Source organism: Lampris incognitus, chromosome 1 (genome assembly GCF_029633865.1).
Source record: "Lampris incognitus isolate fLamInc1 chromosome 1, fLamInc1.hap2, whole genome shotgun sequence".
In the NCBI taxonomy this organism is placed as follows: domain Eukaryota; kingdom Metazoa; phylum Chordata; class Actinopteri; order Lampriformes; family Lampridae; genus Lampris; species Lampris incognitus.
In genome coordinates, this window is record NC_079211.1 from 135,717,389 (window position 1) to 135,732,455 (window position 15,067).

General features: G+C 44.8%; 1 protein-coding gene across 2 annotated transcripts in view; it reads right to left on the minus strand.

Annotated features, from left to right (window-relative positions):
- LOC130119206 (single-stranded DNA-binding protein 2) overlaps positions 1-15,067 on the minus strand; it is a 76,181-nt gene that overhangs the window by 31,369 nt on the left and 29,745 nt on the right. For both annotated transcript variants that reach the window (XM_056287748.1, XM_056287675.1), the window contains exons 2-4: positions 10,503-10,575; positions 6,063-6,124; positions 5,534-5,618 (exon numbers count right to left, since the gene is read on the minus strand). In XM_056287748.1, coding sequence (XP_056143723.1) covers positions 5,534-5,618; positions 6,063-6,124; positions 10,503-10,575 — 220 coding nt within the window. The remainder of the gene's footprint in view (positions 1-5,533; positions 5,619-6,062; positions 6,125-10,502; positions 10,576-15,067) is intronic.

Below are 15,067 nucleotides of genomic sequence, written 5' to 3' on the forward strand. Positions count from 1 at the left end.
TTGCCATTTCCCTTTTAAGGATTTCCCCCCCCCTTTTTATCCCAAGTTGTACTTGGCCAATTACCCCATTCTTCCGAGCCATCTCGGTCACTGCTCCACCCCCTCTGCCAAGCCGGGGAGGGCTGCAGACTACAACATGCTTCCTCTGATACATGTGGAGTTGCCAGCTGCTTCTTTTCACCTGACAATGAGGAGTTTTACCAGGGGGACATAGCGTGTGGAAGGATCACGCTATTCTCCCCAGTTTCCCCTCCCCCCTGAACAGGCGCCCGAACTGACTAGAGGAGGCGCTAGTGCAGCGACCAGGACACATACCCACATCCAGCTCCCCACCCACAGACACAGCCAATTGTGTCTGTAGGGATGTCCGACCAAGCCGGAGGTAACACGGGGATTCGAACCTGAGAGCCCCATGTTGGTAGGCAATGGAATAAACCACTACACTACTCAAACACCCCAGAAGTTGCCATTTCCAATAAAGAACCAGAAATTATGTTACTTATATTTTGCTTATGGAACCTTCTACACCGGTGTGATATCGAACTCTGTTTCTCTGTCGAGATCTGTTTCCCCCCTATCCACAAGAAAGCGTCCGCATGGAAACAGGTTAGCTATCGGTTACGATTAGAGTAAGGTAAGCACGAGGTTAAGTTTAGAGTTAGGTTGAAGTTACCTCCGTGAAGTTGGCACCTTATGTAATCAGCACATGAATAAAAATATTGTCATTAATTTGTGCAGCGTTTGTGCTGATTTGTGCCACAAAAACTATTGTTTGTGTTGTAATGTTCTTTGAGATATTAAGCATTATATTTCATAGGCAGTGACGTCACCCTGCACCCCATTATCATTCAAATCGTTCAAAACTGGTCTTGTTTATTTGTGCTCAGTTTGTGCCGTTAAAAGAAACATTTGGCACAAACCGAGCACAAACAAACAAGACCAATTTTGAACGATTTGGATGATAATGGGGTGCAGGATGACGACAAAGCGTATAAAATATAATGCTTAATATCTCAAAAAACATAACAGCACAAACAACAGATTTTGCGGCACAAATCAGCACAAGTGCTGCACAAATGAATAATATTTCAAGACCTCCATGAAGTTGGCATCCCATGTAATCAGAACATGAATAAAAACATTATCATTCATTGGACAAAATGTTTCATATTTAAAATACTAAAAGAACACAAATGTTTATTTTGACGGCACAAACGGGCACAAACCAAGCACAAACAAACGAGACCAGTTTTGAACAATTTGGAAGATAATGGGGTGCAAGATGGCGTCACTCCTTAGGCAAACGCTGTTTTATATCTAAAATACTAAAAGAGCAGGCGTGCCCTTTTATTTTCACATCGGCCAGAACAGACCAGAACTGACTATACACAACGACCTCCCCCCCCCCCCCCCGCCGAGGTCATAACTGGCGACATCAGCCTAAGTCACAAGCCCTACGGTCAGTCAGTAACAGTCCTCTACCCAGTCCGAGTCTAACCCCCCCAAAAAACAACACAATAACCAAAACATGAACACAACATTTAAACACATAAATCAACGAACTCAACTAACAATAACAGTCCCATCAGCCATTGCGCTGCCCCAGCACGGAGCCGCCGACAGTCAGACCGACTGCCTCCCCCGGTTGTTACAATATCTCAAAAAACATTACAGCACAAACAGTAGTTTTTGCGGCACAAATCAGCACAAACGCTGCACAAATGAGTGATAATAATTTCATTCGTGTTCTGATTACATGGGGTGCCAGATTCACGGAGGTGTTGAAGTTGGGTTAAAGTTAATCAAGCGTCCTGCTGTTGTATTGAACCCCCCCCCCCCGCCCGGCTTCCAGAAAATGGCCAATCAGAAGAAAGTGGGCTTTTAGGGATGGGGGCCTTAAAGAGAAAATAGCCCAAACAGTCTGAACTGAGGGGCTGAGAAAGGGGTCAGCATAAGATAAAGAGGGATTTTTCTTTTTAACTTTGAATCCATCCAAGGCTACTCTAGTGGAGCCCCAGAATAAAAATATAGAGCTGGAGCTGGATCATGATATGGCATATTCAAAACTTGCAGTAATCCACAGCTATGATACAGGAAAGTTGTCTCAAGTCAGGTTGCATAAATAATGAATTTCCCTATTTTCAACTTTCAAAGTCACCACAAGAGAAAGTGAAGTGACAGCTCAGATTGACACCTTGTTTTTCAAAGAAACAAATGATATTCTCTTAGTTTTGTCTGCTATGAGGGCCACTTCCAGGCCAAGCAAAATAATCTAAAAATGGTTTGTTTTTATGACTTCATGGCCCCCCTGCAAACGGAAATTGCTCATTTAGTATCGAAAACCCAATATATGAAGCACTTAACAGGACTGTAAACAAAATTTCTCGTGCCTGAAAAGCCTAGACTGTGGATGAAAATCAATAACAGATTCCTCTTCACTTCATCTGGGTTTTCTTTTTTGTTTTTTGTTTTGCAAGATTATTAACTTCCTGGCATACTATCTTCACTGAGCCAAGCATAGTTTGGTCGACGCTACTGCATAAACACAATTAAGTGCAAGCAATCATACAGATACTTAATGTTCACAACAGATACTTAATGTTCACAAACAGGCAAACAACAACCCATGAATCACATACTATATTTTCACTTCGCTCCTTGTCGCTCTGAACCACAACACCACCAGTAAACAAAGCGGACACAACAATGTGACTGATCTCATACGTTTCCATTAATTCGGCCCTAATCCGTAATTAGCACTCTGAATATAAACACCGTCAGGACGTCTGATTAAGATCTCTATCAATCTCAAGGTCAGGGGAGTAAAAAGAAAAGGAAAGTGCCAGCATTGAATTAAGATGTGATACTCTTTCACCGTGCTGGCCCCGTTGTTTTGTTTTAATTGAGCAAGTGATAGGTGGGTAGTTCCCCTGATCTGATCTGAGAAGCAGTGCGGTGTATTGAACAGTTAATTGAAAGTGACCCCAGTCTAATTACAATCAGTCTAATTATAGTTCTCGGGTTGCGTCCATGAAGGAAATGTAAGAATGGGGATTGCTGGATGGCCTGCGCCTGCCACATTAAGACATTTTCTGAATTGATTTAGTGTTTAGGATAAGAGGCAAGATATTGTTTTTTTTTTTTTGCTTTCAGACGATATCCACTGCACTAATGATCTGTTTGCTTTGTTGTGATTGAATGATGTTTGACGTGACTACATTAGGGACATGCGAGTGTCTCCGGCTCTCCTTCACAGACTCAAAGTCTGACTGTTTTCATTCATTTCTTCCCCCATTTCAGACTCTCACTCGCTCATCGTACCACTCTCACAGGATCTGAGATCCCTCCCTTTCTTCCTCCTTTTAACGTCCCTCCCTCCCCGTTTTCTTGCGTCGTTTTGTCCTTATCTTTCCATCTGAAATTTTCTCCATTCCTCGCTCTCTCCCTTTCCGCCTATGTCTCTCTACTCCCACTCTCTTTCTACCTCTCTCAATCCTTAACTATCTCATCTTCCCCTCCGTTCTTTCTCTCGCATCAACCACTTTGCCTCTCTCTCTCTCTCTCTCTCTCTCTCTCTCTCTCTCTCTCTCTCTCTCTCTCTCTCTCTCTCTCTCTCTCTCTCTCTCTGCACCACATGCTCTCCACCTTTCTCTTTCCACCTTTTCTTCCATTCCTCCCTCCCTTGGGGCTGAGGTCGCGCTGCCCTCCAGCTCTCTTCCCTAGGGCCAGGATGACATCATCACATGGCGGCTGTGTTCCCAGAGTGCCCATTCATCACCCAGATCATCATCGCCAGTATCAGCAGCATCTTCTGCACACACACACACACACAGCTACATATATATACACACACACACATTCACAAAAACACACACATGCACACACACACACACACACACACAGGATAAAGAGGGCCCCTAGCAGTCTGCAGTACTGCAGGAAGAAATGATAGTGCCTTCTCTCTCTCTCTCTCTCTCTCTCTCTCTCTCTCTCTCTCTCTCTCTCTCTCTCTCTCTCTCTCTCTCTCTCTCTCTCTCTCTCTCTCTCTCTCTCAAGAAAAAGAGAGTGACATAAACAGAGACAGACAGAAAGAAAGAGACAGGCAGAAAGAAAGTGAGACAGACAGGCAGAAAAAGCAAGAGAAAAACAGGGAGGAGAATTCTGCTGGGGTAGGCAGAATGCTCTGACCTGTACACTTTCAACGGTGCGTCTCAATAAACCGCTGCACAGACAAATCTGATGAGTCAGACCCCAGGCTACCGAAAGAAAACAACAACATCAAAAACCAGGAGAGCAGACAACCCCCCCCCTTCCATCTCCAAACATTCCCAGAGGAGAGGCTCGCTTGCGCTCTCTTAGTCACCAGTTAATCTAGGACTTCATGTGCTTCCATGATGCTTACAGTGTTCCAGTAACTGAGAGGTGCATGAATGAATCAACCGATGCTCCGACATGGGAATTACAACAGCAGAGTAAGTTTGGCACAGTGTAAAAGAAGTGAGGGAGGGGGGGGCAGTTGCAACCCCTTCAAAATTTTTGTGACTGATTGCATCTACAAATATATGCCGTTGTAAGAAGTTTTTAAAATCAACATTATTGATCCTTGCTGGTAAGAAAATTGGCAAAATGAACTTTTCCTCACCCCGCCACTGTTCTCGCTATCTATTCCGTTGCCTAACAACATGGGGGGGGGGGATCGGTGGTTCGAATCCCCGTGTTACCTCCGGCTTGGTCGGGCGTCCCTACAGACACAATTGGTCATGTCTGTGGGTGGGAAGCCGGATGTGGGTATGTGTCCTGGTCGCTGCACTAGCGCCTCCTCTGGTCAATTGGGACACATGTTCAGGGGGGAGGAGGAACTGGGGGGAATAGCGTGATCCTCCCACGCGCTATGTACCCCTGGTGAAACCCCTCACTGTCAGGTGAAAAGAAGCAGCTGGCGACTCCACATGAATCAGAGGAGGCACGGGGTTGTCTGCAGCCCTCCCCAGATCGGCAGAGGGGGTGGAGCAGCGACCGGGACGGCTCGGAAGTGTGGGGTAATTGGCCAGATACAATTGGGGAGAAAAAGTGGGAAAATTCCCAAAAAAATAAAACAAAAACAAAAACCCACGATTCAGATGAGCGAACTGTTGGTATTAAGTATCCAATCAGGACATTATGCAAACGATATATACTGTAACATAGGATACTCAGTTGAAAATGTGCAGTCAATGCTAGGCCTGCTTCCAATTACACACTTGAGACAATGATCCTGCATCGTACTGTTCACAATAAAGTCACAAAATAGTAATTGTAATTCGCATCTACAACACTGCATCCTCGTCCTCGGTGCCTAGAAGATGCATACCACTAAAGCCGGCGTTAGAAGCTGCGCATTAGAGGCGTTTAGTATTCAGTTGCAGGAAAGTATTCTCGACCTCAGTCAGCGTGTTCTCAAAATCATGACTGCATCTCCCTACTTCGGTGAAGCATGGAAACTGCATAGACCACTGGCGGGCTTGCAAAAAGAAAGACATTGGTGCTTACTCACATAGTCATGGAAGGCCTTGGCCTCACTGGAGTGTTCACATGTCTCTCTCCTCTCTGGTGCTGCACAGTACAGGTCCCAGAAAACACTGCAATGCATGATGGAAAAACAGATGGGGGGAGGGGTATAAACAAGAGAGGAGAGGCACTGAGACCTACTGTGATCAATAAAAAAATATAAAGCATAAAAGTAATGACTCTGATTTTGTCATCATCTTCTATCATATTAAGTGACAGCTGTGTAATTCACAAACAGGATCTGAGCCACAGATGCTGAATGACATGAAGACGAGGAAGGAAGGAAGGAAGGAAGGAAGGAAGGAAGGAAGGAAGGAAGGAAGGAAGGAAGGAAGGAAGGAAGGAAGGAAGGAAGGAAGGAAGGAAGGAAGGAAGGAAGGAAGGAAGGAAGGAAGGAAGGAAGATGCTGGCAATAGGATGAGGATAGTGATTTTAATTATTCAGGTCAAGGGTGGGAAAAAAAGTTGAATGCAAAGAAAGAGAGGGCTGCTAGGATAAGTAGAGAAAACACTCACCACCACCATGAGTGGAGGAACCCTGGAGGTTCCCCTAATGTGATGTTCTTCTCCCATCGGATCTAGATGGAGGGGGGCAGAAGAAGAGAGAGACAGAGAAAGAAGGACAGAGGTAGAGAAGAACAAACAGACAGACACAGAGAGAGAGAAAGACAGAGGGAGACAGGGCGAGAAAGAAAAAGAAAAAGAGAGGTAGTGAGAAAGGGAAAGGGAGGACAAGGGGAGGGAAAGAAAGGAATAATGGGAGAGGGAGAAGGGCAAGAGAGAACAAGAAAAGCACATGGAGAGACCAAGAGACAGAAAAAGAGGTAGAGAGAGAAAGAGAGATGCTTAGAGACTCTAGGGTGAATTTGCTAGCCGGGCATTTGAACTTCCTGCACAACAAGGTTGGACAGGGTACACATGGATTCTCACATACATACCATCATACAATTACACTGAGTCTCATGCAATGAGCTGAAGAGTGGGGGGGGGGGGGTACAAGCCTGTTGGTTAGTTGTTTGTTAGAGCTAAGTTGAGCGGTGTATAAGCCCGAGGAGCCCAATCAATCCATTGTTACAGTCCACATACTCTGAGCTTAAACTCAAGACACCCCAGAGCCTGCCTGTCTTCAATATCATTTATCCTTCTCCTCCCTGCATTTTTCTTTCTTTCTTTTTCTTTCTTTCTTTCTTTCTTTCTTCCAAAGACAAGGTTAATGACTAACACAAGCACTGACATCACCCACTGTGCTCAGTAGTTGATTTATGTACACACAATGTCCATCAATTTGTGCACTCACTTGCACTTACAAGCGCACATAACATCCGTACACACGCGCACACAAGACACACACACTTGCATGCATGCACACAAACACACATGCACACATGCTCGCACACACACAAACACACATATGCGCGCACGCACACCTGCATGCATGCACACACACACATTTGCTCGGGCAGACAAAAATGTAGACTTAGTTAGTGAGAGACACAACAAAAGTCACATAGAGGTACACAAACACACACAGTGGTCTGTCTGGACTGCAGCTGGGGGTAGCAGTCTGAGGAACCTCTACAGAGCAGCTGTCACGGTATTGTTTAGGCTGCCTCTATAAACACAGTGACATCATTCCCTTTATGACTTCAGAGGAAAATAAGCTTCCTTTCGTCCCTAGGATGTTCTGTGTGCCTTCAACATTCATCGCCATATTGCTAGGTGTATAAGCAACAAAAAAAAACAACCCTAAAAGTTACATTTTTGACCTAATTTACATATACTTACAGAAAAAAGCCGGATTACTAAAAAAAAAATAATTTCTATCTGGCAGCCATGACTTGGGTTGCACAATTGCACACAGAGAGTGATGTCACACATCCTGGGAAAAAAGGTCTCTTTGTTATATCCTCGTGATTTTCAAAGGAGGGGATTGCTTTGAAATATATATATATATTTTTTTTTTTTCTTGTCAGGAACTGCACAGATTAGTGTATCTGCAGTGCTTGGAGTCCGAGTTAGCAATTCCAGGGAAGACTTAGGTTAGAGGATGAAAGACATGAGGCATTTGCATGTAGGACGAAGAGGGATTTACTCTTTCATAATTGCTAACTCAAACAGAGAAGGGTAAAAAAAAAAAAAGTGCAAAAGAGACCTGACATCCACCGTTTCATCCATCCAGCTCTGCTCCACCACAGTGTCAGACAGTCAAGGGCAATATATGTTCTAGGATGTTCCCTAATTGATTTCATTGAATTGCAAACCCCTCGCAAAAGAGCAAGAAAAAGGTATTGACTTTGCCCACACACCCTGTCTTGTTGTTTTCTTCACCACGCAATGCTTCATTAATTTGGCTTCACTTTGGCATAGTAAGGTACCCCTTAGCATGACTACAGTGACTATTTTCAGTGCCAATTTTAGCAAGTTTTAATCTTTTTAGACCTTTTATTGCCTTTTTAATCTGAATTTAATTTGAATTTAATCCATGGTCTGGTATGTACAGTTAAGTCAAGTCAAGTCGAGCTTTTTCTGCTTCCGATGTAGGAAGACGGCGGTGTGAATTCAAGTTTGCAGCGGCCTCACCCAGTACCAGTGTGGGGAGATGGTGGCGCGAACTTAAGTTTGCGGCAGCCTCATTCAGTACCGTCCATGCGGTGTCTTTGTCCATTTCTGTCCACGTCTTCATTTGATGGCTGGGAGAGCTGGCGCTGGATCGGCTGGGAGAGCTTGGTCTGCTGTGTCCTGTGGGCCCAGGGACCACGGCCCTGCCCGGAGCTACACCCGAAGAGGAAACAATTAGTGCGGTCTTACACGATGTGGAAGCAGGGCAGGCTACGCTAACTGCTAGCCCATGCAGACCGGCAGTTCCAATAACACAGAGGGCGGTCTGGCGGCGGCCTCGCCTAGCGTTGACTGTCTTTTTGGTGTCATTGTGTGGAGTACAGGGAGGTGTGTCGAAGGTTTCTGGCTGGGAGAGCTGGCGCTGGATCGGCTGGGGGAGCTTGGTCCACTGCGTCTGGTGGGCCCAGGGACCACGGCCCTGCCTGGAGCTGCGCCCGAGGAGGAAACACTGAGGGTGTTCTGACAGGACGCAGAAGCGGGGCAGGCTAAGCTAACTGCTAGCTCATGCAGACTGGCAGTTCATTGTCATCCTGGCGTTCGTTCTCTCGGACAGTGATTTTTTGTAGTTTGAAAAATTTGTTCTTGTAGTTTTTAGATGTGTTTTTGTCATTGTGTTGCACTGTTGTGGGCTGGGGGAAATGATATTTGTGTGCAAGTACATGAAATGAAATGCCAAATAAAGTGTTCCTAATTCCTGATTTATTTGTATTGCCCAAAATCAGCCCCGAAGGCCTTTACAATCAGTACAATACCTGTTGTTAATCACTTTTTTATCTATTACTGGTTGGACCTGGACTTAAATCTGTGTTTGTACTGCCACTACAATCGGCTTGTGTTTTGTCTGCGACTTGGACCTGTATTTGAGTGCGACTTTTTGCACTACATTTCGGGCTTTTTCAATGACAGCGTTCGCTCGCTTGCATATGGGTTTGATGTGCGAGCCTTTTTTCAAGGCTTTTAAGTCCTGAGGCTGGAGATGTAAACAGATGTGGATGATAAAGAGTGGATAAAAGGCCTTTAAAGCCATGTTCTACTCCTCCCCTCGACTCTCCTATACTCCCCCACCTCCCCACTACACCCCTCTCCTCTATGCCTGCAAGAGCTGCACGATGGTGTAATGTTTTCTCTGTTTATGTGTGTGTGTGTATGTGCGCACATGGGGTTCAAGTGTGTGTTAAACAGTTAAAGAGACAGAAAATGTGTGTGTGTGTATGTGTGCATTTCTTATAACGGTATACGAGGTTGTTGTACATGAGCAGGCTGTGTTTAATCTTGTTGCTTTCTTATGTGTCTCTTAATGTTTTCCCACACTTTTAATACAGCACCGCCTACTCCTTTCATCTCGAACATCTGCAGAAGACAGAGCAAGTTATTTTGCAATGGATGCCAAAGAAGAAAGGACGTGAAAAAAAGAAAAAGAGAAAGCAAGAGTGGGAGTAAGAGAGAGAGAGAGAGAGAGAGAGAGATGTGGGCATCCTGGGAAAGACGATGGGGGTTAGGTGGAAGGGCAGAACAGCAGAGGGGAGAACAAAGGTAATAAAAGAAAATGAGATGAAAGAAAGTTTGTGTGCGCTTGTTTGCAATGGATCACAAAACGGGTGCCAGGTGATGATGTAGTCTTTTTCCAAAGCCCTCGCTTTGATCCCCTCTTTCGCTATACCCTCTCCATACCCACGACCACTCCACCTCTGCCTTCCACATTGTAATCTAGAATCGTTTCGAGTGAAGCACTACAATCACGAAACCCCATTTTCGGCCCATCGCCTTTTTTTTTTTTTTTTTTTTTACCTGGACAGAAGTAGAGTGAGAAAGAGTGGTTGAGAGATGAATACCGGCGAGGAATAGAGAGGGAAGAAAAGAAGAGTCCGAAAAAGATATAAAGAGATAGAAAAGGATAAGAAAAGATGGGGAGGCGAACGAGGGACGGCGCCTGGAGTGGAGCTACCGTGAGGCAAGCAGAGAGAACAATGTCAGGCGACTATGTGAGCTCCAGGCTGAGTGTCGTAACTCCTTCTGTGGTTCAGGCCAATCTCACTAAATGGATCCCTAATGCTAAAACCCCACCTGCCTGTATGGGCCTGCCAGCTCAGCACTGTGCAGCCAGGCTAATTCAATTAGCTGCTACACACTCTGGCTGACTTACCGGACACTGCACGAGGGTCAGTAACCCCCCCCCCTCCCCTTTCAGAGACGGGAGTGGACACATGCATGAGTTGTGTGCATGTTTGCACCCACACACAGGCTCATGCTTGCACATGCGCACACAAACCCGCCTGCACACACACATGCACGCATGCACATTCACACACATGCATGTCATTGATGCGCGTGACTTACCTCTGAGAGGAAGGTCTGTGCTGACTTCTGTGCTCCTACATGCAGCAGGTATTCATATACATACAGAGCTAACCTGCACACAAAGACACAGAGAACAATGGGAAATCAATAAGATCAACTCAAGATCAAAACACTCAGCTGTGACTGCATGATATGATACCCACTGGGAAATAACGCAACATCAATTGTCTATTACCTAGATGCAAAAGTGGTGCCTGTTTTTTTTAAGCTTCATTCAGGTAGATTGACAACCTACATTGACAATCTATCTATCTATCTATTTATTTATTTATTGGGGGGATTTCCCCCTTTTTTTCTCCCCAACTGTACTTGGCCAATTACCTTATTTTCCAAGCTGTCCTGGTCACTGCTTCACCCCCTCTGCCGATCCGGGGAGGGCTGCAGACTACCACACGCCTCCCCCAATACATGTTGAGTTGCCAGCCGCTTCTTTTCACCTGACAGTGAGGAGTTTTGCCAGGGGGACGTAGCGTGTGGGAGGATCACGCTATTCCCCCCAGTCCCCCCTGAATAGGCACCCCCGACTGACCAGAGGCGGCGCTAGTGCAGTGACCAGGACACATACCCACATCTGGCTTCCCACCCGCAGACACGGCCAATTGTGTCTGTAGGGACACCGGACCAAGCCGGGAGCAACACAGAGATTTGAACCAGCGAGCCGCAGCCACAGTGTTGGTAGGTAACGGAATAGACCGCCACGCCACCCGGACGCCCCGATTATCTATTTTACAATGACAGCTTGCGTAAGACTTTTTGGCCATCAATAAAAGTGATGAGGAGAGCTGCAGTGACATATGACATCAGAGAGCTGAGGATGGTATAAGATGAAGTAAGGGAGACATGTAGAGATAAAAAAATAAATAAATAAAGGAAGAGACAGCGAAATAAGGGGAGGAAGAGACACAAAGAGAGGAAAGGCCATTGTACAGTTTGACCACCCAACATTAAGTAATTCAAGGAAATTGTAATTTGGCCTGCCTATTGATCCCTCTTCCATAGCCCTCACTTTGTGCTCAGCAAGAGGAACTGCCCAAGCTTTTGCTTGCCTTTTTGGATCTACGACTTTAAAACACACTACTAGATTGTGATGAAAATATGATTCCCCTTGGATTTTTACAATCAATACATAAAAATAAAAGAGCCCAGTCACGGACGGGAATTTTCTCGACTCGTTATTGCAATGCAATGTGCAACCAAGAGGGAGGGCTTTGCAGCCCATAGCGAATCTCAGGCGAAACGGAATTCAGTGTCTCCAACACACAACACACGCACACGCCCAAACACACACACAGAGCAAGTTATCAGCATTTATCATATTATGAGCACCAAGAAACAGGCCAGGAAACTTTTAAAGACATTAATTTTTTTCCTCCATTACAGTACTGTCCAGCTGCGCTGTGACTGGAAATGGAAGACCTAAAGCAATGAGCAGTCACCAGCTACGAACGGAAATGGCAGAGATTAGGTGTGGGTATGTATCTCCCCCTATAAATGTTAAATTTCGGTACTTTTTAAACTTTTTTTCAAATCCAGGTTTTATTAAAACATTGAAGGGGCATCATTAAGAGGGTTATTAATTTGCACAATTTTCTTGCTGGGTTTCAACACAGTGCAATGGGTCAACCATTTAAGTCTTCTAAAACCATATGTCAGAACAGCTATATCTGCTTTTCATATATGGGAAGCCCTCAGCACAGTCAGAAATGTTTTAATATGTTCCACTGACAGAAATAGCCCCATAGTTGTAATACAGGAAGTATGCGGCGGTGAATAACACTATGGACGGCTGGGACTTGCTCTCGTAGTGTGGGAGTTTACAGACGGTTGGTTTACACTATGTCTGCTGCAAAAACTAATACCAGATCAAATCAGATTACTCAGAACAAATTCAGAATAAACATAAAACAAATGAAGAAATGTGACTGCACTGTGTTTCCCTTTTTTTTTGTGAAAAGGAGCTATACCACGGTTTCTGAAGGCATAAATGACTGTCCCTTTGTAGCCCCATAAGACGACTCAGCAAAGTGGCAAGTTAATCCTGACGCAATCAGTAAAGTTTGTCTCTGTCCCGTTCTTAATGATGCCTGGTGACTTTTTTTTTTTAAATGAAGACTGGGGTCAAAAAAGTTATCATACCCTTTAAGTTTCTTTCCTAAATTGGTTAGGTATCTACCCTGCAGAGGTCAAGGCAAAGAGGAGAAACAGGTTGAGGCATCAAGGGGATGACTTGTCATTAAAAATAACCTCTCACTTGGGTTTCCACTTTCCGCCTCCGATTCCAGCGGCCACAGCCACAATCTACAGGGCTGTGGCTAGACCTGGACCCCCCACCCCCCCATGCAAAATCTAAAGACATACTCACCTACAGAAAGGGTTACCAATCTTTGATCTGATTTGATCTGGGGCCGCAGCTATCGATTATTTTAGTAATCGAGTATTCGACCGATTATTCCATCGATTAATCAGATAAGAAATACTTTCATTTTATTAAATAGTAAATATGCCCCGTAACCCTGAGAGCAAGGTAAGCGGTTTGGATAATGGATGGATAGTAAATATGCAAAAGAGAAAAGTACATGACTCTTAAAATTAATTGATTTCCTTTTTAGAAAAAAAATTAACATTTTCATTGGTTAAATTGTATACAACAATATCTGTCAAAACTAAATCTATTTAGTGCATTTACATTCTGCCCCCCCTTTTTTTTTCTTCTGAACTGTACCCAGCCCATTACCCTATTCTTCCGAGCCGGCCCGGTCGCTGCTGCACCCCCTCTGTCGATCCGGGAAGGGCTGAAATCTACCACATGCCTCCTCCCATACATGTGGAGTCGCCAGCCGCTTCTTTTCACCTGACAGTGAGGAGTTTCGCCAGGAGGGACGTAGCGCGTGTGAGGATCACGCTACCCGCCCCCCCCCCCCGAACAGGCGCCCCGACCGACATTCCGGGTTTTAAAGAAAACATTTTCTGAGATACAATAACAAATAAAAACTACTTTCAATTTACATGAAAAGGGTATACATATAACCTAACCCTAAATTAAAATAATGTAACGAATGCGGGGGGAAGTCCGGGAACCGCCACAGCCGGGACGCGAACCCGTATTTCCTACTCCGCAGGCGACAACGTTAACCAGTCGACTAAAGAGTGGGATCCCTTAGCACAGGACCAACGTGTCTAATTATTCATGCACGTTACAATAATAAACATTTAAGTTGTGCAAACTAACTTTCAGAACTTCAAGTTTCAATTTAACTACAGCTCAGGCATAATGTGAACCTTACTCTCTTCTTGGAAGACTTTGTGGTAGTATTTGATTTACGTTAAACGCTAACGTCGTGTCGGGTCCGATCTGTGGAATAGACACACGAGAGCTTTCGTTTTGTTTCCGCTTGAAATAATCCCAAACTTTGGAAACTTTATTTCGTTTTCTATGGCCTGTCTCTTCTCGTAGCCCGTCGCTACTTTCTTCATTTTAATCTGCGCCATCGTCTTCTTCACGTCACGTGTCCACGGCGGAAGCGCCTTGTGCGACGGTAATAACCATCCGTGCGGAACACGGTGAGCTGTGTATCGTTAAATGGATTAAACATTGAGTTACTCGAGGAATCGTTTCAGCCCTACTTTGATCACAATAAGAATTAAATACAGCCTTGTTAATCAATTCTCCTCCCTGACTGTTTTTACTGGTACTAAGAGCATCTTGGAGGGGAAGAGGTGATCTACTGAATCCATAAACACAAGACAAACATTGATCCAGAGATCAATAACAGATCACTCTTAACTCCTAACTGCATCCGGTAGGTTCAGAGTGGAGTCCAATGGAGACACATACTGCACGGGCCTATAAAAACAGGAAATCTGTAGGAAAGTTAACAAGAGGAATGGTGGGCGTGTAAATTGGTGCTTTATCCTCACAATTTCCATTGAAATCGATGGCAACATCATCTCATAAAACTGCCTGCTTTCTATTCTTTATTATTGTACTGATTTTCTTAATACAAGGAACTAGAGGATCCTTTACCCAACAAACGACATATTTCACAAAATGAAGGAGAGGGGTGTATGGGGGGGGGGCAAAGGAGCGTTTCACACAACTCACTGGGCGGTCAGTGATAATTGCATGTTCATTTAGCCAAATACAAGAAAAAAAACCCTGTGTACAAGTGAGCATACTTAAAAAACAACTAACAGAAGGTTAGGGTAGTGCACTGATTGGGAAGATATATATGGATGAGAAAACTGTTTCTACAGTCGGTAAGTATAGTTATAAATATGATCTCGTACAATTTTTGACCTCTGGTGGTGTCAGTGTGGCTGTTTTTGTGTTTGTGAATGCATGCGTGCATGAAAGGTGTGCACGCAGGGATGGCAGCTGCCCAAGTATGCCTGCTGAAAGGTGCAGCCAGCCTATTGTAGCCAATCCCAGCTCCTCCCTCCTCCCTCTTCCCTCCGACTGAGGTAAAAATAAACTCCCCAGACAGCCCTGTCTGCCTGTCTGAAGATGATGGACTGCACACCATTCTGTTCTGCACACAGGTACT